At 39.2% G+C, this 27,606-nt stretch overlaps 1 protein-coding gene across 3 annotated transcripts in view; it reads left to right on the top strand.

The window, feature by feature from the left end:
- LOC126356002 (histone-lysine N-methyltransferase NSD3) overlaps positions 1 to 27,606 on the top strand; it is a 105,236-nt gene that overhangs the window by 22,078 nt on the left and 55,552 nt on the right. For all 3 annotated transcript variants that reach the window (XM_050006645.1, XM_050006644.1, XM_050006643.1), the window contains 3 exons: positions 4,019 to 4,125; positions 4,206 to 4,347; positions 18,202 to 18,410. In XM_050006645.1, coding sequence (XP_049862602.1) covers positions 4,019 to 4,125; positions 4,206 to 4,347; positions 18,202 to 18,410 — 458 coding nt within the window. The remainder of the gene's footprint in view (positions 1 to 4,018; positions 4,126 to 4,205; positions 4,348 to 18,201; positions 18,411 to 27,606) is intronic.

Raw genomic sequence — 27,606 nt, 5'->3', positions numbered from 1 at the left:
ATATTGGTGTTTTCGACTGAAATGTGCATTTGTGCATGGTGACCTCAGCACTCATCAACAAACATGATTTGGACAAATCCTACACTTGATCCCATTGCAGATGCACCTTGCCTATCTCCTTCGCTTACCATGATGCTGGGGATTTGTACTGTTATATTTAATGGAAACATGGAATCCAAATGAAGCATGTTGAGAAAGAAGCTTGGTGCCCTCCCAGTCCACTGGGTGCTGAACTGCACAATAACCCTGGGTTTGGTATGGGGTGGCGGTGGGGTGGGTGGACTGCTGTGGCCTCTTGTGAGATTGTGAACCACTGAGGGTTACGGCAGGATGAAGCCTCTGTCGTTTCTAGGTCCCTGGTTTAATACAGTATAATAGAAGCAGAATAGTGATAGTTTACTGGTGATACATTGTGCAAATTAAGTTCTTATTAATTGCTTGTCTTTTGTCAATACCTACCTTAACGCTTGTCTACATGATAGGTGGATGAATCATTTAATAGGAAGACCTTCAAAAGAGTAGGCTTGAGTAGCAATATATGAAGCACTGTTGTTTAAACAAACCATGTGGATGTGTTGTTTGACAGTGGCCTATGACATCACTAGTTTGTATACTTAGGTTAAAATTAGTTGTTGATTCACAGATGTCAGTACTAGGGAGCAAAGTTACTGGCTTGTACACTATGTGCCACTTGGCCACTTGCTCATAAGATTGATAGTTGTGCTTCGGGGGAGGGGGGGTACTTTGGGCTGTAATCACAATCATTCTTGGTAGTAGAGAAAGCGGTGGTGGTGACTACAGCATTCATAGGGATGGCAATGTGTACAATACCATGATCACCTCACCTCCCATCCCATCCCATCCCCTTCCCTCCCACCCTATGCAGCACCTGACAGGGCACTTCTGCCTGTACCTGCAGAACAGGCAACATAACATGTACGTGTAGGCTAAGAAACAGCTGTGTTAGGTGATGTCTTGCCCCCACCACTTCACTCATTGTAACTCCAGGAACAAAGTTGTTGAAGTATACAGTGTATTATGGCAGCTTTGTACCTGAGGTTTATATTGTCACTTTCTCAACAGTTGTTGCAATCCTTCCTAAAAGGCTTAAAGTTTTAGATACTGATATGAGAAATCTCAAATAGATTCATACAACAAATCATTCTCTCTTGTGTACATGCTCATGGTCACTGTGCACTTCACACAAAAGTTTGAGAGAGAGGTTTTAGAACCACTTTCAGATTTTATCAGCCATTCCATGCACAAACAGCACGTAGGAAAAATTAAGATCTACATCTTTCCCATCGAACTCTGATTTCGTTTATTTTATCATGATCATAATTTCTGACAGTGAAGGTGTGAGTCAACAAAATGTTTTTACATTTGGGGAAGAAAGTTGGTTATTGTAATTTTGTGAAAAGATCTTGCTGCAGTGATAAACACCTTTGTCTCAGTATTTGTCACCCTGACTCACTTATCGTATCAGTTACACTGTCTCCCTTGTTTTGTGGTATTACAAAGCGAGCTGCTGCTCTTAGATCTTCTTTGATATTGTCTGTCAACCCCAATGTAGGCAGTCTCTCTGGTAGATTGGATGCGTCCTTTGTGTTCTACAAGTAAAACACAGTCATTAGTTCACCTTTCTCACAACACTTTCTATATGACGGTTATAATTTAAATTGTTCTTAATTGTTATCACTAGATATTTAGCATTTTTTAGTACTCATATGGAGAACTTGACACTGCTCATTGTTCAGGGCAGGTGTCAGTTTTCATACCGTGCAGATATATTGTCTAAATTGTTTTGATCTTATGATGAATTTAGTAGATAGGAAATGACAGCACCATTTGCAAATAATCTCCTATCTCAGCCTGTTGGCTCTTCCATTTGTTTAGATGATCTTCATGGTGCCATCTATTGGCAGGTGGTGGGTGGTGTCATTGGCATCGCTACTGGTCTTCCCCTCAGGGAACAAGGTCTGGGGAATTAAACTTCTCCTAGTGGCTTGCCTGACCTTATCTCGTCATGAAAACATTTTAGCTAGATTGCATATTTAGGACTGTTCTTCTGTGGCCATTGTTTAGTGGTAATCCCCCATCACTTTGTGTTCATTGTCATAAACCTTTGAAGATTCGCCATTTCCTGACTGAACGCCCTTGTTTTCAGTGTTTGTGTTCCAGCGCATGTTTGTCGTCAGAACTATTGGCCGTTTCAGTGAATGATGTGAGGGCTGTCGACCACGTTTATTTTTTGTCTGTTGTAGCAATATGGCGAAGTAAATTTAATCTTTGATTTGTGACCTCTGCTGTCTCTATGGCGTGTTTTTTGGACCTTTCTCCAAGGGGAAGTCCATGTTTTTAGCTCTCTTTCCTTCCATCGATTGGACATGACATGAATTATGACCATTGATGGAAAATCACTAATCATCTAGTAGCACAAATGGATCAAACCTCTTTTGGCATGCAGTTTTAATAGGAGATGCTTGTAAGGAGTGGTGTCAAAAGCCTTCTGGGAATCTAGGAAAGTGGAACTAACTTGAGATTCCCTGTTGACAGCACTCATTACTTTGTGTGAATGAGAAACCAATTGCGTTTCACAAGTAAGATATTTTCTGTAACATGCTGGTTATATGTCAGTAGATCATTTTCTTTGAGGTATTTCTTATTGTTGGAATACAGTAAATTCTGGCATCTTATTACAAATCTGTGTCAATGACATGGCCCTATAATTCAACAGATTATTTCCACGATGACAGGCTGAACAGTAATGCCTCCAAATTTTCAATGTGTAAACTGTTAGAGATTTTTAAATAAAATGGATGTTATTAACATTCTACATCTTTATGCAGCCCTTTAGTGCTAGAGGACTCTGAATTGTAGCATGAAACACAGCAGTATGGGACATAACTATGTTGTTGCTTGGGAAATGGCGTGTTGTAATCGAGTTTCGAATTCAAGGAGTTTGTCCATACCTGGAGCATCCTCTCCATCTGCATGACGATACCAGACCACACACAAGCACTGTGACATCTGCAAGAAATGGACACTTTGGTTTCACTATTATTGATCCTCATCTTACAGTCCTGACTTAGTCCCATCTGAGTTTCATCTGTTCCGAAAACTGAAGTAATGCCATCAAGGACTTCACTTTGATAGTGATGAAGTGGTGCAAGCAGAGGTGAGGTTGTGGCTCCGTCAACTAAGTCACACATTGTACAGTGACAGTACCAACAAAATGGTCTCTTGTTTGGAAAAAAATGTGTTCGTTGTCACAGCGACTATTTTGGGAAATAAATATGTCGACAGGACGAATAAAGATATAGAATGTTAATAATGTTCATTGTATTGTAAAAGTTGTAAGAGTTTTCACATAAAAATTGAGAGACAATACTTTACGACACAGCCCCATATTTCCTTTCTTGTGTATAGGTATATTACGTGCAACTTTCCTTTCTCAGGTACGGGTCTTTCCTTGAGTGAACTAGAGTACACTATTGCTAAAAATTCATGTGTGTCCTCCGAAAGAAACTTAATTGGTATAAAATCTGAACTGGGAGACTTGCCTTCGTTAACTAACTTAACTTGCTGCACTAGATTGAGGGATATAATTCCATCTTGATTCATGTTCTGGGCAGAATCATCTTGGTGCAAGAAAACTGTGTCCAGTAGCCATGCTTAGTAACACTATCATCTGTAACATTACAGTCATTGTAACACAGTTACTATAGCAATGAAAATAATCAATTTTTGATAATATAGTTGGATGGATAAGACATTTTCTCAGCAAGCGGTGGCACAAGAAAACACATCCAAAAAGTTAAGGAGATTTGTGAAGTTTGGGAGCTATTAGCTCCTCCTCCTGACAGAAGGGGAAGGAAGAGGGAGGAAGTAAAATGACTGGTGAGGTTTAGGAATTGGGGAGGGTTGGCAGTATGAGATGGTACTTGGTCTCTTTATTGTTGTTATTGTGGTAGTGTCTTTTAGCAATAGTGATATGTATGCATTTTTCTTGTTGCAGATACGAAAGAATCCAAAAATGATGTCTGCATTTCATGTGAAACGGTCCCAAAGAGCAAAATTTTTGTCTGCAGCAGAGGAGGCAAATGAGATGATTGATATGACAAGGTTTGTTGTGATTAATAATTCTGTAGTAATGTATAGTATTACTTTGCTGCACTTAACATAATTTAATTATGTGTTTGTAGAGAAGATAGACAAGAAACATTTGCTAAAAATTACCCACCGCCACAGAAAACAAAAGACAGAGAGAATTTCTCGCCAGCATATACAAAGCAGCAGAAGAGAAAGCTAAGCATTCAAGAAGACTTGAGAAAACCTGTAAAGAAGGTCAGTTGTGTAATGATTGTCATTTATTTGAAAAGTATTTAGCACATGCGAGTCATTGATTTACTGCAATTGTGAGGCAAAAAGCGACCTCTTCTCTAAATTTTTTTTTTTTTTTTTTTTTTTTTTTTTTTGAACTTTTGATTTGAATTTTGGCCAGTTGAATGTTGCCAATGGAAAATAGATTGTTTGAGGTAATGTTTAGTAATATTTCAGTTTGTTACCACTGTTTAATTCGACAGATTTAAGAAACACATTCTGCATATATAATACAATCAAAAATTTTGAATTCACAAAATCCCAAGGAACAGATTTTTGAGATATTATGTTTCATAGTAGCTAGTGGATTTGATTTTCCATTTCTAATATTCTTGCGTCTGAAGGTTTGGAGATTGCCCACAAACAGCATTTTCACCTCCTTTTTTGTTGGTTCTGGAATATCTAGCTGGCAAGCTTTTTCCTCAGGATCCTCATTATCACTGTCTGGAGGTTCTGGTTTTACTTAAGGACACAGAACACCGTTTTATTCCTCTTTGTAATAGTCCTGATGTTTTCAAAAAGATAATCTTTTTGTTTTGTTGTCCTTACTGTGGAATTACAGCACTGGGAAACCCAACACATCCATTTTCCTGAGGCAAGATGTGGTGCACAAGCTGATTTACATCAATTTCCATTTTGTAGTGTACTCTACATTTGTAGCTGGTGATAAACTCAAAATCGATATGCTTGGTTGTGTTTGAAGTACTGTTCTTAAAGACATTTGGCCTGTCATATGTATTCATAGCAACTTCACCTCCCTGATTTCTAGCAGCAACAGTTGTGTTAACATGTGTTCTTAGTGTAGGTTCTTGTTGCTGCAGTCATCCCAGCTGTCATCTACCATTTTAGGGCCTCCAACTGTAAATTGGTATCATCTGTAAGCATTTATAAGTCTCGTATAAAAATGGACTGCTTGTCTTATTTGGTGTTATTATGTTCATAAAACATTCTTCTTTCATACAAAGCTGCTCAGCTCCTTAAAATGCCAATAATATTTAGGAGGTAGTGTTTTCTGAAGCATTGCATACACAACTGTAAGATTTAGAAAAGGGCCTTCTTGTCAGGCCAGTTCTATTTCACTGTAGCAATAAGTGTTTCTTTTTCAGAAGACTGACATTGATTGCTTTTAATGATATTATTGACTTCTGGTGGTTTCAAACAACTTTCAAGTAGATATGAGTATGTGCAGAATTTTCTACAATGTACAAAAAAACAAAGATAGGTATTTCAGACATTATTGAAAGTTTTTGCTTATACTGAAAATTGTACTTCTCTGACAACTGGTTCCCTTTTCGCTTTCCAATTCACAATTGTTTCTTTGAGATTTGTTGGTACCTTTCCATTTATTATGAAATTTCGGAAGTTGTAGAGAGGAAAATACCCTGGAATATTTTAATAACATAACCAAGAAAACTGCAACTGGAGTGACATTGGCATTCTTCACAAAGTAAACTAATTCATGCTGTGGAAGTGTTTTATTACTTCCAAGTATCAGAACAGCCCTTGCTTTCAAACACGTAGCGTAATGAGGAGGGTGTTACACACTCTCTCGACTGCACTGAGAAGAAGGGAAAAAAAAAAAACTAGGAAGAATCTCGATAGGTGTTAGAAAACAGTAACAAGCTATGACACTGATCCCAGATAGGAACAGATTCACAGTATCTTGTCCCTCAGCCTTTCAAAGTATCTTTAAGATATTGTTAAACTTGAAATCTGAATGGCTATTAAACATTTCCTAGCTGCCTTTTTAATCGCCTAGCATGTTTCATCCCTTGCTCTAGAAAAAGCAATCATCTAGGTAGATGAGCAGCTAGGGGTTCACAGTTTTCCTGAAATACTTTTTTGTTCACCTGCCAAGTTTCCTTTGTGGCTCCAAATTTCTTATGTTATTAAACCAAAAATATATCTTGTTTTACTATGATTTATAGAGATCTTTAAGACTTTGACAAATACACTTTAAGGAATGGACGGTTCCACACTGTTTTAAAATCAACTCTCCTAACTAGTCAATCGAACAGTAAACGAACTGCAAAAAATTTGCGGTCTTTAGATTTGGTTGCAACAAAATATAAATTTCTTTTGATGACTGTACAGTGACTTGGTATAGGAGAAATATTAAAAGTTTTTCAAGTGTTAATGTAGTAAAGTAATTGACTTGCCAGTAATATTTTCAACTTTATAACAGAAAAATTGAATTTTTTCATTAATGTAATTATTTCAAAAATATTTAAAGACTTAGTTACGTGATCAATACAGACTCGAATAGGAACAGGAAAATACGTTGGAAGAATTTTATAACCCGACCAATAAATGAACCATGTGGACAAACTCAGTAGAACGACCTATAACATTTCAGCTCCTCAACACCAAATTAAAACATTCCACTTCAATTTGTTTGCATTTATATCGATCCCAGCTTCCTCAACCAAATTAAAACGTTGCATTAGGAGGTGTCTGCTTCGTGCAAAAGGTCTTGAGTTCATATTGACGACAACAAGTAATTCCTCATTACAGACGTTTATTTACAAAACAGAACTGACAGACTTCACAGACTCAACAACTGACTCTCCGAGCTAACTGCACTGCATATCCGAACTGACAACTCCTAGGTGTATTAATATCTTTCCAAACAATGAGAGTCTTTGACAAATGTTTTGTTTGCAATACGATAGCAATTCACGACTTAAAACTAAATTAGACATTACAGAATTTTAGTACAGATTAAAGTAAGTAAAAGGATCAGTACATATAAATTCTTACAAGCATAATTTCCAAGTAGATTTTATAACATTTTTCTACCAGCTTCTGGATAACCTTCACCAGATTTGTACCGATGCTTCCAGAAATATCTTGACATTTGATTCTGGATATTTCTTGAGTGATTTAGAACAACTATTTATATGTAAAATGATTTAAATCGTGTTTCAAAACGTAAATAAATCTTTTTAGCAATATTTCTTGATACAAATTGTCTTTCGAAATTAGGTTATGAAACAGTTTTCACAAGTTTTCGTATTTTTGCGATCATAATATAGATTTTCTCCATAGAAAGTTCCAGAAGTGTGTATTAAACGTTCATTTACAGACTTTCTCTTTAGCTGGTGAGTTTTTAAAAGTATCTTGTCCATATTATACGAAATAATTTAGCTCAAAACTGATAATTTATACAATTAATCAGAGCTACGGCAAACAGTGAGTCTTTCTTTTACAAAATGAAATATAATTACAAAATTGAATGAAAATAGGTTACTAACACTAATATATATTTACATTAATTCTATTTTTGTTCTTTCTGTGCAAAATGTCCTAATATTGACACAGTACAATATTTAAACATCACCAAAGTTTCCCTATACATTATGCATATCTGTATCGACATCCCCTAAAAGTCTACAGTATTGAATACTTCAATATGTCCCAATATGTCCTGTAATGTTACAGAGCCAAGCTGCTAAACATTGTATACAGAGTCACTCATTGGTTCCTTCCAAAATGAAAATTTTGCTCATGTGGTCAGAGCGATTATGATTTAAGGTGGGAGATTACCCAATGCCAGAGTTAATGTGAAAGAGAGTGTAGAATTGCCTCAGCATAATGTTAGACTAATTCAGCTTGCGTTAGTAATAAATAATTCAGTCTTTACAACATTGCTACTGGATACTAATTTGTTGTTTGTGATATTTGCTGCAAAAATTCACTCTTCATCAGACATTAATTACTGTAATTCTGTTTTCATTTTAGATTATGATCTTTAATTATTATTTAGCTTGATTAACATTGTTATTTGATAGTACATTATTACAGGATTCATCAAAATTCAACAAAGGAATGGATAATTAAAGTACTACACTTCAAAAATGAGTATTTTTGTTCAGATGCCTAGTGAAATATTTCTGTTACTGTATTTCCTCGAATCTAAGCCACACCTGAAAAATTAGACTCTAAATCAAGGAAAAAAAATTTTCCCGAATCTGAGCCACTCCAGAAATTTGAGACTCGAAATTCAAGGTGAGAGAAAAGTTTTAGGCCGCACCTCCAAATCGAAACAAAATAGTTCCATTATAATGTGAGACATAATTTAGGTCGAATGAATGACGATACAGCTACAGTAGTTTGGTTCGAGTCGTATATTTAGCAGTTAAGCTTTACCAGGTAGCCATCGCTATGCGTCAGGCGCTCCGTCCGTATTTATACGGGTACCCTTCCTTTTTTCATGTGTTTCGTCTGGTTTGAATTGATTGCTTATTTTTCTTTGATCTGATAAGTGCCGTTCTCTTTGTTATAGGTGTTTCCGTCACTCTAAGCTGAAAATGCATTACTGTATTGTGCCATGCATTGTTTGTCACTTTCTGATAAAGTGTGTTTACGGCCTGTCGCCGCTCGCCACATGGCTTGCTTTTGTTCACCTAATTAGGACTACCAAAGATCATATTGATGCGCTCTTGGTTGGTGTGGCAGGAGGTAGGTGTGGAGGGCGGAAAATGGGCAAGGCTTGTGCAAATCTTCGGAGTTGTTGCTAACATTTCCTCTTTTGTGCACAGTATCGCTGCCTTTTTTTAGAGAGAGAGAGAGAGAGAGAGAGAGAGAGAGAGAGAGAGAGAGAGAGAGAGAGAGAGAGAGAGAGAGAGATGATCTGAACGAGAGTTTAGCGAAAATTTTTCACAGTTTGAAAATCTTTGCAGAAGCCTCTTTTAGTACATTACATTCTGAACCAAAATTAGTCATCTTAGATTTAAAAATCTAGTCAATTGCCTTGCTTCATTTCTGACTGTTTCATTATTAAGCATAAGAATAATACGAATGTAATCATGACATGATATGTGTATTCTTCCACGTTTGCTGTTGTCTCACTCTAGTTTCGTAGTTTATTAGGCAGACAGGATTTAAATGAGATAGCTGCAAACATGAAAGAATACACGACAAAATATTTATATTTGTATTATTCTTATGGTGAAGAGAATACTGCATGTGATTCACAATTCATAAAAATTCCTATTAGCAACCATCTCTTCTCAAAGGTAGGAAAAAATTCAGAACGTGGAGTTTCCCATATTGACAAACAATCCAAACAGTCTTGCCAGTCGGATTTTCGTAGTACATTGAAATGCTGCTACAGTTGAAGATGAACAGTACGGAATTTGTATTTCCATCATTGGATAATGTATGAAAATGCAGTGGTCGAAACTCAGGATGGAGAAAAAAAGCTTGTCTTCCACCCCCTTTTCTTTTACTGGCTCAGAGGTTTTGGCGCCAGTATTTATCTTTGTACCTGCAAAGCATGCCTGTATAGCACTACGTATATTCAATGGCAAAAGTTACTTGTGGCGGCACCTACCAACATTTTTTCAGAACTTCCGCTTACTTTGCACTCGATTCTAAGCCGCAGGTGGTTTTTTGGATTATAAAAACCAGAAAAAAGTGCGGCTTAGATTCGAGTAATGGTAATCTAACTTAATATGCAGAATAAATCTATCTTCCATAGAGACTATTTAAGTGCTGCATTTTTAGTACCTAATTGTAAGTATCACAATATTTTTAAACAACTCTAAACAATATTTGACAGCTGGTTGGTGTTTTGGGCAATACATTTCATTCTAACAAGACATCATTTTTTTCATATAACTGATCATCAAGCTATGGCTGCTATTAGAAGGGTAGATTCTTGTTGACAGGAGGGGACAAGTCAATTGTGAAGGTCACATGCACTTGGGGAATGTGTTAAATGCCTTAAAACAAACAAAATCTCGTTCATTAAGCTCTTATTGTCTGGACATATTTCATATAATTAATATGTCAAAGCCATTGATTAGTGCTAGACCACCAGACCCGAATTAAAGTGAGTGCCTGGAAACTGGAAGGTCACGGGATTGCATCTCTGTCAGACCATGGGTTCTTTCAGTCTGCTTTTAACATAACACCCATCTCTCAGTAATGTGAAGATTCTCTAGCGACAGTATATGGTTCATATTTCGTGTCAAAGTGTAGGTCCTCATAACCCAGTTGGATAACTAAGGTAGGATAGGGGGACAGGCAAGTTGCTGAAGTGGCATCCAATTGAAAGGCTTGCACCACATCATTGAACCACACAAAATTATTATTATTATTATTATCATTATTGGATCTTTAATTGCCATTTCACTATTGATCAACAAGGCTGAGGGCTAAAAATGTTTCACCATTTACACTGAAGTGCCAAAGAAACTGGTATGGGCATGTGTATTCAAATACAGATATATGTAAACAGGCAGGATACGGCACTGTGGTCAGCAATGTCTATATGAGTCAGCAAGTGTCTGGTGCAGTTGTTAGATCAGTTAGTGCTGCTACAATGGCAAGTTATCAAGATTTAAGTGAGTTTGAAAATGGTCGGCGCACGAGCGATTGGACACAGCATCTCCGAGGTAGCGATGAAGTGGGGATTTTCCCATATGACTATTTCAAGAGTATGCCGTGAATATCAAGAATCCAGTCAGACATCAAATGTTCAACATTGCAGTGGTCAGAAAAAGATCTTGCAAGAATGGCACCGATGAAAGAATCGTTCAGTGTGACAGAAGTACAACCTGTCCACAAATTGCTACAGATTTCAGTGCTGGGCCATCAACAGGTATCAGCATATGAACTATTCAATGAAACAACATAGATACAGGCTTTCGGAGTCGAAGGCCCACTCATGTACCCTTGATGACTGCATGACACAGGCTTTATTTCTCGCCTGGGCCTGTTAACTCCGACATTGGGCTGCTGTTGACTGGAAACATGATGGATGTGTCCGGATATGGAGACAACCTCATGAATCCATGGACCCTGCACATCAGAAGGGGACTGTTCAAGCTGGTGGAGGCTCTGTAATGGTGTGGGGTGAATGCAGTTGAAGTGATATGGGATACCTGATATGTCTAGATACGACTCTTATATGTGACACGTACGTAAGCATCCTGTCCGATCACCTGCATCCATTAGTGTCCATTGTGCATTCCGACAGACTTGGGCAATTCCAGCGGGACAATGTGACAGTCCACACACCCAGGCTTGCTACAGAGTGGTTCCAGTAAGTCTTCTGAGAATGAGATTTTCACTCTGCAGTGGAGTGTGCGCTGATATGAAACTTCCTCGCAGATTAAAACTGTGTGCCCAACCGAGACTCGAACTCGGGACCTTTGCCTTTCGCGGGCAAGTGCACTACCATCTGAGCTACCGAAGCACGACTCACGCCCGGTCCTCACAGCTTTACTCCTGTCAGTATCTCGTCTCCTGCCTTCCAAACTTTACAGAAGCTCTCCTGCGAACCTTGCGGACTAACACTCCTGAAAGAAAGGATATAGCAGAGACATGGCTTAGCCACAGCCTGGGGGGTGTTTCCAGAATGAGATTTTCACTCTGCAGCGGAGTGTGCGCTGATATGAAACTTCCTGGCAGATTAAAACTGTGTGCCCGACCGAGACTCGAACTCAGGACCTTTGCTTTTCGCGGGCAAGTGTTCTACCATCTGAGCTGAGTTCGAGTCTCGGTCGGGCACACAGTTTTAATCTGCCAGGAAGTTTCAACAGTCTTCTGAGTTTAAACACTTCTGCTGGCCATCAAACTCTCCAGACATGAACATTATTGAGCATATCTGGGATGCCTTGCAACATGCATTTCAGAAGAGATCTCCACCCCCATGTACTCTTAAAGATTCATGGATGACCCTGCAGGATTTATTGTTAAATTCCCACCATATCTACTTCAGACATTAGTCTAGTCCGTCCTGTGTCATGTTGCAGCATTTCTGCATGCTCGCAGGTGCCCTATGCAATATTAGGCAGGTGTTCCAGTGTCTTTGGCTCTTCAGTGTAGTAAGTAGAAGTAATGAAACACTATTGAGAGAGCATTTAACAGTTAGAAAAGAATAAATTGTTTGGAACGTGTAAAAATGCAAAAGGAAGGGGTAAATGTGGTGTGATGGGATGGGTTTATCTCAGAGTCAGTATTGTTACAGCGATCTCCCCCTCCCCCCCCCCCCCCCTTCCCCCTAATGTTGAGCACGTGAGCTTGTAATGTTGACATTCGTTGGATTTATTTAAACAGTCAGTATAGGAAATGGGGGAAGTAGATGACTGTTATCACTCCTACATTTTTCGTCAAATGTACGATCATATGGGATATCAAGTGAAATTTGTGACTGGATCAAGGAATTTTTGGTGCAGAGGACACAGCATGTTATTTTGGGTGGATAGTCATTGTCAGATGTAGACGTAACTTCAGGTGTAAACCCAGGGAAGTGTGTTAGGACCCTTGCTGTTCATGTTGTGTATTAATGACCTTGTCAACAATATTAGTAGTAAAATTGGGCTTTTGGCCAATGATGCAGTTACCTATAATGAAGTACTATCTGAAAGAAGCTGCATAAGTATGTAATCAGATCTTGATTAGACTTCAATGTGGTGCAACCATTGGCAACTTGCTCTACATGTTCAGAAATGTAAAATTCTGCACTACACAAAATGAAAAAACATAGTATCCGATGACTATAATAATGAGACACTGTTGGAATTGGTCAACTCATACAAATATCCGGGTGTAACACTTCGTAGGGATAAGAAATGGAATTATGACATAGGTTAATGTGGATAAAGTTGGTGGTAGACTTCGGTTTATTGGTAGAATATTGGGGAAGTGCAATCAGTCTACAAAGGAGATTGCTTACAAATCATTAGAGCAACCAATTCTCAAATATTGGCCAAGTGTGTGGGACTGTATGAGACAGGGCTAACAGGATATTGAATGTACACAGAGGAGGGCAGCACAAATAGTCAAGAGGTTTGTTTAATCCATGCGAAAGTCTCACAAAGATACTGAAGAAACTGAACTGGAATACTCTTGAAGATGGGCGTAAACCATCCCAAAAAAATCTGTTGTCAGAGTTTCAAGAACTGGCTGTAAATGGTTACCCTAAGAATATACTACAACCCCCTATGCATCGCTCACAAAGGGGTCATGAAGATAAGATTACAATAATAACTGCAGCTGTAGAGGCTTTCTGTCATTCTTCACATGCTCCATCTGTGAATCGAACAGGAAGAAATCTGAATAACGGGTACAGTGGGGCGTACCCTCTACCATGCACCTCACAGGGATTTGAGGAGTATACATGTAGGTATACATTCATGCTCATAAATTAAGGATAATTGCAGAATGTGGTGCCACACAACGTACACTACACAAAACCGGCACTAATAGCATAAGCACATAGGGAACACGGTATTGGTGATAAGTTGAGAAAACTGTCCCAAAATACATGTGCTACAAAATGCGACTGTTCCCTGTGCATGTACCACGACATCAATATGGGATATTATCACCATGCACATATACACAGGCCACACAGTGGGTTGGCATACTCTGGATCAGGTTATCTAGCAGCTGCTGGGGTATAGCCTCCCATTCTTGCACCAATGCCTGTCGGAGCTCCTGAAGTGTCCTAGGGGTTTGAAGACGTGCAGCGATACGTCGATCGAGAGCATCCCAAACGTGCATGATGGGGTTTAGGTCTGGAGAACAGGCAGGCCGCTCCATTTGCCTGATATCTTCTGTTTCAAGGTACTCCTCCATGATGCCAGGGTGAATGGGGCCATGCGTTATCATCCATCAAGAGGAAGGTGGGACCCACTGCACCCCTGAAAGGGCGGACATACTGGTGCAAAATAACGTCCTGATACACCTGACTTGTTACAGTTCCCCTGTCAAAGACGTGCAGGTGTGTACATGCAACAATCATAATCCCACCCCACACCTTCAAACCACGACCTCCATACAGGTTCCTTTCAAGGACGTTAAGGGGTTGGTATCCAGTTCCTGGTTCACGCCAGATGAAAACCCAGCTAGAATCACTGTTTAGATTACATCTGGACTCATCCGTGAACATAACCAGGGACCATTGCTCCAATGACTACATACTGTGTTCTTGACACCAGGCTTTATGGGCTCTCTTGTGACCAGGGGTCAGTGGAATGCACCTTGCCGGTCTCGAGGCAAATAAGACATGTCTGTTCAGTCGCCTGCAGTCTGTATGTCTGGAGACAACTGTTCCAGTGGATGCGGTAAGGTCCCGAGCAAGGCTGCCTGCAGTACTCCGGGCCATTTGCGCTCACAGATTGTGAGATATCGGTCTTCTTGTTGTGTTGTACACTGTGGACATCCCACACTGTAGTGCCTGGACACGTTTTCTGTCTGCTGAAATCGTTGCCATAATCTTGAGATCACACTTTGTGGCACACGGAGGGCCCGTGCTACGACCTGCTGTGTTTGACCAGCCTCCAGTCGCCCTAGTATTCTACCCCTCATAACGTCATCAATATATGTTCTTTGAGCCATTTTCTACACACAATCACCATTAGCACGTCTGCAAATGTCTACACACTTACTCGCTGCACTGTGCTCTGACATGCACCAACATACCTCTGTGTATGTGGACTGCTGCCAGTGCCACTGTGCAACGACCTCAGGTCAAATGCACCGCATGGTCATACCCCGAGGTGATTATATCTGCAAACCGCCCACCAGAGCGTTGTTTCACCATGTATCAGCATTATCCTTAATTTATGAGCATGAGTGTAGATGTAGAAGTGACATTTAAGTCTGTCATTCATACTGCCTCATTTCCATTATGAGCTACAGTTAAAGTAATAGAAAGAAATATTGGGACAATCTAAAACTACTTACAAATGTAGACCAAATGGAATTTACACACCAGTGGAAATACAGTGGTGACCATTACAACTGAAACATTAGGCAGAATAGAGAATAACAAAATTTTACTTACTGTATGTATGCTGTATAGCTGGAAGAATACATTATAAATTTTGTAGATGATTTGTGTTCATAAAAGGTGTGATATTTAGTACACAGAACTTGACCTCTGGCAGCATTGGCTGTAACCCAACTGGGCATAGTTGAAGTGATCTTGGATGACAGATACAGGTAAGTCATTCCATACTGTGATGGTTCATCTGTGTATAACTGCCAAGTAGAGGTGTGCCCATCTCTTGGCAAGTGATGACCAAACGTTTTCAATGGGTGTGACATGACTAAGAAATGTACTGACCTAGACAACAGTCTATGTGCTTGCCAAGACAAGAGCCTAACACTTTTGTATTGATTTGGGTCAGCTCGATGTGGGCAACACATGATTTTGTGTTATCTTGTTGGAAGAGAAGTTAGATATAGGGCACATCTACTAACCTTGACACATCAGAAATGTAACAGTTGCTGTCCAGATTTACAGCTATACATACCAGGGGTGAATGAATTGTGTATCCTACGGCTCCCTTGTCCTACCACTTCAGGTGCTGACCCCATACGACCTTCGGTTTTTTACTCTGCAATGACCTGCTTGCCCCTTGTAGTTGCAGGGTTCTCCTCATGGTAATCCATATTTTGCTGATCTCCCACTGCCATAAATGCAGGTATGTCCATTGTGATACTAGACGCAGAACAGTGACATTTCCAAGAAGTCGATGTGGTGCTACTTTGTGTGCGTGCGTGCGTGCACGTGCACGTGTGCACAGTGTTGTCTTGTAGACCACCACTGTTAAAGCACCTCTGTCTGTGGTCACATCAAGGGAAGCCATAAAAATGGTTGCAGTGTTGATTGTTCATGCTGTTCCAGACAGTATTGCACTGTATGTTTGGATCCCGGCTTAACTGTGAACAATCCTATTTCATGTATTGAAATATGTTATGTGGTTGTAAATTCTGCATGTCCTCTCTGGCGGTAGTTATTTGGGGCCATTTGAGACCCTGCATGGTGTTGAGTTCGTCCTTCCTGAACCCATTAATTCCATGAATTGTGGCATCCCAACCAACATGTTAAGCCATATCATAGATCAATAAACCACAGTCTTGGTAGGCTATGGTGCTGCTGCTATCAAACTCTGACACTTAATGGTAAAGGTATCTTTGTTACGTGAGGCATAGCACAATCTTCTTACAAGCAACCATAATTGAAATTTGATTTCTGAGTTAGCAACCCACTGCATAAGCTTTACTTATACAATGTGGGTGGTGTTACCCCTATCTATTTTTGCATGGTTATACAGCAAACGTAATCACTTGCATATCACAAGTGTGTTTTATTTATTTATTTATTATTATTATTATTATTATTATTATTATTATTATTATTATTATTATTATTATTTGATTGGTTTGATGTGGCCTGCCACGAATTCCAGTCCTGTCCCAATCTCTTCATCTCAGAGTAGCACTTGCAACCTATGACCTCAGTTGTTTGCGGAATGTATTCCAGTCTCTGGCTTTCTCTACTGTTTTTGTTTTTCCTCATCCTTAGCTTATCAGTCCACTTAATTTTCAACATTTGTGTGTAGCACCACATCTCAAATGCTTTGATTCTCTTCTGTTCCAGTTTTCGCATTGTCTCTGTATCACTACCATACAATGCTGTGCTCCAGACGTACATTCTCAGAAATTTCTTCCTCAAATTAAGGCCTGTGTTTGATACCAATAGACTTCTTGTTGTCAGGAATGCCTTTTTGCCAGTTCTAGTCTGCTTTTGATGTTCTTGCTCCGTTCATCACTGGTTATTTTGCTATCTACTTAGTAGAATTCCTTAACTTCATCTATTTCGTGATCATCAATTCTGATAAGTTTCTCGCTGCTCTCATTTCTGCTGCTCCTCATTACTTTCATCTTTCTTCAATTTACTCTCTCTCCATATTCTGTACTTATGAGACTGTTCATTCCATTCAGCAGATCGTGTAATTCTTCGTCACTTACCTTTCACTAACAATAGCAATGCCATCAGCAAATTGCATCATTGATATTCTTTCACCTTGAATTTTAATTCCTCTGCTGAACCTATCTTTTATTTCCGTCATTGCTTCTTTGATGTGCAAATTGGACAGTAGTGTTGAATGACTACATCCTTTACGTTCTTTTTTATCCAAGCACTTTGTTCTTGGTCGCCCACTCTTATTATTCCCTCATGGCTCTTGTACATATTTTACATGTTTTATGATGATGATGATGATGATGATGAAGACAACACAACACCACCCAGTTATCTGGAGGCAGGGAAAATCCCTGACCCCGCTGCGAATCGAACCCGGGACCCCATGCGCGGGAAGTGGGAAAGCTACCACAAGCTATTTTCATGCCAATTTTGTGTGTTCTGCATGTCACTTTCTTGGTGTTGCAGTTTTAATGGCCAGGGCATAGGTGAAATCATTCTTACCTTTTGAGTGATTTGTTTTGGCAATGTATAGGAAGAGAGATTATTTAGATGTTAAGTTAGAAAGCTGTTAATGACGTTGTTCAAGATAGATGATGGGAAACATGCTATGTTCAATGTATCTTGGAGTCCTCCATGCCTCTCATCTTACATCCTAAAGTACCTTTCTCCCTCACGCCCACACCCACCCGCTCACCCTCTCTTTGCGCTTATGTCCATCTCAACCATACAAGACATCTAATGTTACTGTTTTTATGTTATTGTAATTTCCTGGTCATAGCATTTCCAGTCTATGTTTGGCAGTGTAAGAGTAGTGTATGTGTCAATACTACTTTGTTTTCTGGTATGATGTACAATATAAAAGTTCCTACAGTAATGAATATTTAACTGTCCATTTTATGAGTTTGAGCTAGTTTAGTAGGAAACTAGTTTTTTAACCCATTGCAATTGCAGCTACAAATGACTCCCTGTCATAATTTCTTTTACATGCACTGCAGCAGTTTAATATTTATTCCTTTGAGAGTTTTCATACTCAGTTTGTTTTTTTAAAACATGTATGATGATTTAAAACTGCTTTCTATATTCAACAGATAAAACTAGAAAAAACACCGGACAGTACATCTGATGATACATCTGACACAAATAGTAGTCTCAGTACAGTTCCGGATTCAGTGAAAAACTTCCCAGTGAATGACAGATCTGAAGAATCTTCAGCTGATGACAAAAATGCAGAATCTGGTGAACTGAAGCAGATCACAGAAAAAAAGCCGAAAAGTGTGAAGAAAAGCACAAAAATGAAGTAAGTTAAAGTCAAAAAGTAATCCTATTTCTAGAGACTTTGTTACTGGAAAAAAACCTGCTTCTAAGCCGTGGTGTGTGTGTGTGTGTGTGTGTGTGTGTGTGTGTGTGTGTGTGTGTGTGTGTGTGTGTGTGTGTGTTGCGGTGTAATGCCATGCCATGCCTACTTACATCCTCTTCACAAGTGAGTCCCTCTCATCCCGGGGTCTAAGTGACCCACCTGTCCTTTTCAGTCATCCAACCTGTCCATCCACCAGGCAAGGAATTAAGTTCCGAAAGCTAGGATAGTGATGTCACTTTTAATTTTATATGTGTCTTTTGGTATTAATACATATTTATCATAGGTAAGTACTGACGAATAGTTCTGTCTCATAATTTATTAGTTTCCTCAAATAAATTTTCTCCTGATATATCCATGAAGTGAAGTGAAACAGATAGGAAGTTAAGAATAAGGCAGTTTCAGGATGCCCTTGTTTTTTACGCCAATGGCTCTACATCTGCCAATCATGTGGGATGTGCCTTCAAGTCTTCTGTTGGTATGGGGTACCATCCCTTGTGCACCATGTATGGCGTGTTTACTGCAGAATTGATGGCAATTTATGAGGCCCTCTGCTCCTTTAAATGGTCTTCACTCACCCAAGTTTTGTTATGTACAGACTCAATGAGCGGCTTTCAGGCTATCACTCGTTGTTTCTCCCGCCACTCCTCAGTCTCTGCCAACCCTGACCTTCTTGCTGATCTTGGTGATGCTGCTTGTTTGGTTGATTTCCTTTGGGTTCCTGGCCATGTTGGTGTCCTGGGTAATGAAGTTGCTGACTATTCTATGCGAAACCTCTCAGAATGGATTTGTGGCTTTACATCAAATCCCTTTTTGCTCAATCGTGGGCCAGTTCTTGGGAGGCTACCCCTCTTTGTAATAAACTTTGCACCATCAAGGAGACTCCAACCATGTGGTGTTTTTCCTTCTGCCTTTCTCGGCAGGAATCTACTACCCTCTGCCGTCATTGTATTGGCCATATTAAGTTGACCTATGGGTTTTTACTGTGCAATGAGCTGCTAGCCCCTTGTAGTTGCAGGGTTCTCCTCATGGTGATCCATATTTTTGCTGATCTCCCCCTGCCTTTTGGCCCTTCCCACTTCCAGCTTCCTTGTCTCGAGTGTTAGCAGACGGCCCTCGCATGGTTACGCTTGTCCTTGGTTTTCTTTGCAAAAGTGGTTTGTCATCTCTGGTATAAATCCTTGATTTTTCATTTGGAATTTGAGTGTCTCAGTTTGCATAGGTGTTGGTTATGGAGGTCTTGACCTTGCCTCCACATTGGCCAGATTCTCCCTGCCTTTACCCTACATTTTGTCTGGCCGGTTGCAATGTTTCGTTTCCACTTTTCTTGTGTCTTCTTCCCTTCCAGTTCTGGTTTTTCAACTCCTGGGCTTGTTTCCGCCCTGTACTTTCATATTGCACTTCAGTTTTGACTTCCAATTATAGCTGCTATTCTGAGATGCGAGTATTTGAAATTCGACTGAAAGTTGACCGATAATATTATCGATAATCCCTTCTTGCAGAATATCACTGTGCTTTTGTCATTAATTCTGTGTGTTTGAAACACCGCTGGCGAAAGTTGATCAAATGTTCTATCGATAATCACATCTCACAGATTATTGCTGCATACTCTTCGTCCTTCGACTGCATGTTAGTGGGAAAGCTTTGTTTATGCTTGCTTTTATGTGAAACACCGCTGGCGAAAGTTGATCAAATGTTCTATCGATAATCACATCTCACAGATTATTGCTGCATACTCTTCGTCCTTCGACTGCATGTTAGTGGGAAAGCTTTGTTTATGCTTGCTTTTATGTGATGTAAGCTGTATGTTCTGGTACTCATGCAATTGTGTGACGAATTGGTGTCCGATTTGGTGTTTATGTGTCGTGCTTCAACTGCATGTTAGCAGGAAAGATTTGTTTATGCAGTGTTTGTTGTGGTTCTGGTATTCATGTAACTATGTGACGAATTTGTGTGCGATTTAGTGTTTTCGTGAGGAGTTCAACTAAGAAACGACATCATCAGTCTCTCTGGGATGCATATTTTGCTGAACATGCGTGTATTATGTAATTGTGGAAAGGTGAAATATTCCCATTCTGTTTTCCATACATTGCTCCCTCTGACTATCACCTGTTTAGATCAAGGTGCATGGCCTGGCTGACCAGCACTTCCGATCTCGTGGAGAAGTCACAAATTGGATCGATTTGTGGATCGTTTCGAAAGATGAACAATTTTTTTGACGTAGGATTTGTACCCTGCCTGGAAGATAGGAAAAAGTAGTGGCCAGCGATGGAAAATGCTTTGAATGAGACATGTATAACCAATTTGTTTCATTAAAGCCTCAAATGATGAGGAAAAAAAACGGCAAAAGCAAAGTTGTACACCTTGTAATAGTAAATATTTTTTATCATAATCATTCAAAAACCAATGAAGATCACTATATAAATTGGAATTGAAAATCCACTGTATGATGAATATTACCTTATTTGAGCAGAACACATTGGGTTTTGATAAATTGAATACCAATTAGAGTTCATAAAGGGCGGATCTGCTGCCTGTCTAGTAAGACTGTGTGCTTGATCGTCACCGAAGGCCCATTATGCCAAATTCCCCAAATGTGTGGAACTGCCGTCTGCAATTACTGAGTGCGAATCACTGCTAGGCAGCTTGAGCACACCCACTGCGCTGTCTGGGCTCTCCCTGGAAAACAAGCTGCACACCTGTCACTTCTGTAGTGTATGTATTATCGACTTTCAACTTTTTATTCTTCATTGCTGAGAATACTATTCAAAATTAAATTAAATTTCCAGAAAGTCATCTTCTTATTTACCAGTTATTGGTAAATATTGCGGAACAATGGTTCTTACTTTTTGTTCTCGCTATTGAATGTCTGGGAGATGCATTGTTTATTTCTGTTGCAATGAAAACTCGCGCTGTAGTACTTCACAAATGCAATATCATTGATTTTAAAATTGTTTAATGTTCAAACAGTGAAGCATTTGACAACCTGGATGCATTAATCAGACTTCTACTGATTGTTGATGTTTCATCACTGTCAAGTACATGAAACTCGTGCACCACTGAATCACAGTGCTTCTGTACCACTTTTAAATATTCTGTCAATTCACGGTAGAAAGATGATTTTGAAAACAGTCTTCAGTTTTATTATAAAACCTGAAATGATCGCAAAATTGTTTTTAAGTGGTACAGTTTCTCAGCCTTAATCATTGTACTGTAATGCTCCCATGCATGACAGTGTAGTCTGAATTTTCTAACTTCTTGCAGATTCAAGACTTCAGCATGTCCATCCTGTAAAAGTGGTGTAAATTCTGGATATCGTTGAGTCAGAATTAAAATAATGTGGATGTGCTTTTCAGTAAGTCTCTTCTTTTTGAATTTTCAGAAAAAAAACATATAACATTTGTCCAAGTCAGACTTATTCACTTTTCTTTATTACATTCCTTGATTACTGCAGTGTCGCTTCTCAACATTTCTAAATAGGAACAAAACACTGCTTCAATTGTAATGAATTAATAATCTACTTTCATTATTTGCTACAAATAAGAAATGAAACAAATACCTCTACATACGCTGAATATCATCTACATATAAATAAAAATTTTTGTTCCACACACTTATTACAATTGCAAGAAAGTGAATTCTACATTTATAAGTGTTCGTTTGTAGATAGCAAAGCTACAAAAAATTTACACATGCTTGCTCATTTGTAGATGAGGAGTGTACAATAAATTTTAGCACCTCTTATACTTAAGGAAAATTTTTAAATTTAATTCAGCTGAAAAAAAAAGGCTGCTGTTGACTCAACTTGCTTAAAATACTCACATTATCTTTGTGCCAAGTTGCTGTATTCTACCCTTGAGTTCCTCAAAATTACGTGGTTGGTCCTGTGTGGAAGTTGAGAAGTGCACAGGTGCAAACTGTCTTTTTTCCTCATGTCTACCTGGAAGTGCATATGTGAGTGCAGGCTTCAGTTACTATCAGCAGCATTAGTATATTATAGGATTCACTCTCATGTCTGTATATACATTCCGTTTTCCATGCAGCATGCAGAAATAGATCAGGGCAGTGTGTTTAAACAGTGTCTATAATTTTGTCGCTCGTTGCCCACTAAAAGAAATTTGTAAATTGGCACTGGTTTGCTTTTAAACTGGAAGATATAGTAACCAAAAGTATTAAATGCCCCTATGTTTCAATAACATTGAGTTTGTCATGTCATGGTCCATGGGTCTCATAGGGATGAATCTGAGGGATATGGAAAATCATAAAAAATGTATATTTTATTAAATTGCAAAACAATGTAATGACAAAGCAGTTAGCTGGAGTTCCTGTAAAAATGCTCTTCAGTGAAGTAGGAGTTGCCAAACAGGAAATTTTTTCTCAGTCTTAAATCCCACATTACCAACAAGACATTTAATATGTTCTGGTATATTGTTGAAGGCACATACAGCCATATATCTAACTCCTTTTTGCACTAATAGTCAACTTCTGAAGTGTTTGTAGAAGTTGTTTTTGTATAGGTGTATTTTTGCAATATTTGTTTGAGAGAAGAGAAATATTTGTATTGACAAAGAAGATTGAGTGTGTATCGTGAAACATTTGTCAAAGTACCAAGGCTTTTCATGGAGACCTCTGGAAGATATTGTAGAATTGGCACGTCAGTATTGCCACCAGCGGACGTGCAGTGGAGGCAGGTGGGCTGGCATGGGTAGTGGAGCAGACCAGTACAGACGATTACAAACGGTTCACAGATGACACATTGTATAGGCAAACCCACCGAACAAAGTGTTTACCTATGGGCGACAGCAAGCTGGGCAGTGCATTTCTAATGCTGAACTCAACTACTGTGGGTCTCACCTTGCCCTCTTGCCACTGCCGTGCACTCAGTCGTCAGCTGCCCAAACCTGCTGTGTGTTCTATTCATCTCTATCCACATCTCTACATGGCTTCGGATTTTCTGCTTCCCCATAGATTAACTTTCAGTGGATTGCATTTCCTCTGGCAGGGTTCTGTTCCCTGGCTTTTTGAGCCACTGCTGGCTCCAGCCTGCAGTATTTTATGATGACATTGCTGTTTAGTGTTGTTGTCACACCTGTCAGGTATTAAGGACACACAATAGAAATCTTGTAACACATTGTAAAAATAAGTCCATTTATGGTGAGTTCTCAAAGTATCAGGCTACCAGTAATACAGCTGTTTTTGTTGAGAACTGTTGTTTCACCAGCCATCTTCGCTGCCATTTCTTTGTAAGCTAGCTTATTCAGAAATAAACTAAGTGTTGTGTTAGACTTCTTACACCTTAAAAGATGAAATTATTCAGACTGGTGGTGGTGGTGGTGGTGGTGGTGGTGAATAAATATCAAACAGCAACTGACAGACTATCAGTTACTAATAACATATTGGTGCAAGGAAACAGTAATTGATAAATGTTGAAAGGCACTGGAGGGAGATTTTAGTAGGTGGCAGCTAATTATTATACTAACAGATCATTCAAGAGATGTGAAAACTGAGTGGGAGATTGGATTACTGGTGTGTAAGTAGAGTGATAAAAGCAAAAGGCAGACTATGTTAAACCTAAGTTTGCATCATAATCAGAGTTTTTGCTGAGAAGTGGTAAGACTATATCCCATAAAAATGACATTTTTGGTAAAAATTGTAGTTGAACTCTTCCTGTTGGATTGAAGTACAACATTGTGCATAAAAATTTGCCAACAGTTTGAAACAGACCACACACCTGTTGAGAAATAAAATTAAAATTTTATAATTGCAATATTGAGAGTTTTTGTCTCTGGGAGGCCACAAATGACTTATCACGATTGCAGATTTAAATGTGGTGAATAATTTTGTTACTGCAAAATATCAGAAGAATCATACAACTAGTCACATCAGTCTCTAGAGCAGAATTGTGTGTACTTCAGAATTATGCCCTTTGTACAATTTTAGCACACTTTGAAAATGAAAGCAGTTGAGCCTATTGCAGTGGTTGTTGTATGGCTACAGTGTATCCTGTCAGTAATCTTGCTTTTCTCATCTTTCACGTTGTGTCAGTGGACTTGTTCAGATGACATTGAGTACTAGAAAATGCACTGTACTAATGGTATCCTATCTCAAACTATAACAACCATATTTCAGTCTGAAATGCTATTATAGGAAAGTACTAGCAGTAGTATTCTGCAGCAGTTGCTGACTCATACTCACAGGGTCTGTAAACAATTAGATAGTCCGTGTGATGAGCTGTTGTTAGATGAATTATTTTTCACAGAATGCAGTTAAACTCGGACTATTGCCATAGTGCCTGCAATATCTGTCTAAATATGTTATTCAGTAACTATCCATTTCTGTAGAACTTGTTGCAGTACGTGTAAATGTGTGTGAGAGGGTGCACTGTGGAAATGTGTATGTGAGGGTGTACTGATAAAAACTATGTGGCAGACATACACCTTGAATGGGGGATGGATACTCATTTTTCATAGCGTATGTTGGTTGCAAACAAGAAATAAGATGTTGAGAGGTCATATTTATACTTTAGTGGAGTATATGAAGTGACGAACATTTTTAACATGTTAAAACTGTGTACCAGAGCAGGACTCAAACCCAGGTACATAAGTTTCGTGGGTGTTGAATTACCAATGAAACTGATGTTGATGACATGTTAGTCTGGCCAAAAGAATTCACATTAAAGTATTAGACCAATGCATGCAATCACATATGATTGCCATGACCAAATAACTTCAAACAAGAAATTTCCTGACTGAAGGTGGTGGCTGTATCATAAGAGGTATCCTGTATCATGCAGTACAAACAAGAGGAACTGCCAAGGTACTACCAAATGTCATGCAGTACCACCTTTGTCAGGCTACATATATCACACATAGCTGCTCTTATACAGGTACACAACCAGTTGGCTTGTGTGTCAGCACACAAGTTGCACTACAGATCTTGGTCTTTGCTATTGACTTCGTGGATTTGGAAGGTTTTAGAACTATTCTGACCTCTTCCATGACTGAAATAACCTCTCAGACACACAAAATTTCTTGAAGTACACTCTTAAATATATCTGACAATGGAAGGTCTAATATAGATTAACAGGATTATTATGAAAAGGAAATTTAGCTCACCTTGTAGAGGAGACTCTTGAGTTGCATACAGGCACAAAGAAGAGACTGTTATTCATTTTAGCTTTTGGTCAAAAGGCCTCCTTCCGAAGTAGAAAGCACACGTTTACACAAACACAGATAACAGGAACATGTGAGTTGTACTTGGGTGAATGTGTGTGTGTGTGTGTGTGTGTGTGTGTGTGTGTGTGTGTGTGTGTGTGTGTGTTTTCTACTTTGAAAGAAGGGCTTTTGGTCGAAAGCTAAATTGTATGACAGTCTTTTTCTTTTTGCCTGTCTGCTACTCAGCATCTCCTTTATAGAGGGAGTAGCAACCTATCCTTTTCATAATACCTTTAAGTATGTGCTATATAGTCACCCATAGCTACTGTTGACAAAGTTGTCCCTGTTGTTGTTGTTGGTGGTGGTGGTGGTGGTGGTGGTGGTGGTTGCGATCTTCAGTCCAAAGAGTGGTTTGACAGCAGCTCTCCATGCTACTCTATCCAGTGCAAACCTCTTCATCCTCGAGCAACTACTGCAACCTCAATCTTTCTGAATCTGCTTAATGTATTCATCTCTTAGTCTTCCTCTAAGATTTTTACCCCCATGCTACTCTCCTGTATTAGATTGGTAATCCCTTGACGCCTCAGAATGTGCCCCACTAATCGATCTCTCCTCCTAGTCAGGTTGTGCCACAAATTTCTCTTCTCCTCAATTCTATTCAGTACCACTTCATTAGTTACATGATATACTCACCCCATCTTCACCATTCTTCACAACATTTTAAAAGCTTCTATTCTCTTCTTGTCTAAACTGTTTGTCATCCAGGTTAAACTTCCATACATGGCTACATTCCAAACAAATACTTCCACGAAGGACTTCCTTACTCTTAAATATATACTTGATGTTAACAAATTTCTTTTCTTCAGACACACTTTTCTTGCTGTTGCCAGTCTACACCTTATATCCTCCCTACTTTGACCGTTGTCAGTTACTTTGCTTTCAAATAGCGAAGCTCATTTGCTACTTGTCCCATTTCGTAATCGAATTCCCTCAGCGTCACCTGATTTAATTTCACTACTTTCCATTATCCTCCTTTTTGCTTTTGTTGATGTTTACCTTCTCTTTCAAGACACTGTTCATTCCATTCAACTGCTCTTGTAAGTCATTTTCTGCAGCTGTGACAGACCTTGTAGACATTGCAGTACTGACATAGGGAAAGGGGGGGGGGGGGGGGGTTGAGAAAGATTTCTTCTAAGGCATCTAATTACAAAGTTTTGTGTCAGTTGCCACTGTCTTGCCTGTAGTCCCTCTTGGTTCTGTAAAGGTTCTATTGCTATTACAATTACAAGACAAAGACAGTATTTTTGAAGCACTATGTTTTTCATTCACTTCTTATAATACTTTTGTTGCTTTTGTACATTATGCTTCCAGTGTTCATACATTTTGTAAGAGATTCCCCTTTTTTCCTTCAGTGTTGTAGATGTATTCCACTTCTATTTCTCTTCATTGCCAGCACATTAGCTTGCAGTTTTGTACTCAATTCTTATTGTTAATTACAGTTCATTCCAAACGGTCATCTTATTCAGAATGGTGGGAAATGTTTGTAGCAGCCCGTGGAATTAGTTTGTGGTCTTCAGTTAGCACTTTCAGTAGCCACTGTGTGCCGTGTCTGCCTCCATAGCTATGTGGCCAGCATGTCTGATTGCTGTGTGGAGGACCCAGGTCTGATTTCCAGAGTGCTTGGGTTTTTCCTTGGTTGGAGGACTGGAACATGGTGCAATCAGTACCATGATGCCACTTGAGGAGCTGAGTGAGTGAGATGCAGTGTCTTGAAGGTGTGGGAAGCCGACAACAGCAAGAAGAGCAGTGTGTTCACCCTATAACCCCCCATCCAAATGCAAATGACGTCACCGACAGAGGGTGACATGGTGGCCATTTGGTACCATGTGGTGTCGGTTCCAGTCTGCAAAGCATTGCTTTACTTCTGTGTGCAGTGTATGATATGCATTTTCTTTGTTACTATTTCGACGAGAACAGTTTGACAC

Source organism: Schistocerca gregaria, chromosome 3, assembly GCF_023897955.1.
Source record: "Schistocerca gregaria isolate iqSchGreg1 chromosome 3, iqSchGreg1.2, whole genome shotgun sequence".
Classification (NCBI taxonomy): Eukaryota; Metazoa; Arthropoda; class Insecta; order Orthoptera; family Acrididae; genus Schistocerca; species Schistocerca gregaria.
This window is presented reverse-complemented; position numbering and strand designations above follow the sequence as displayed.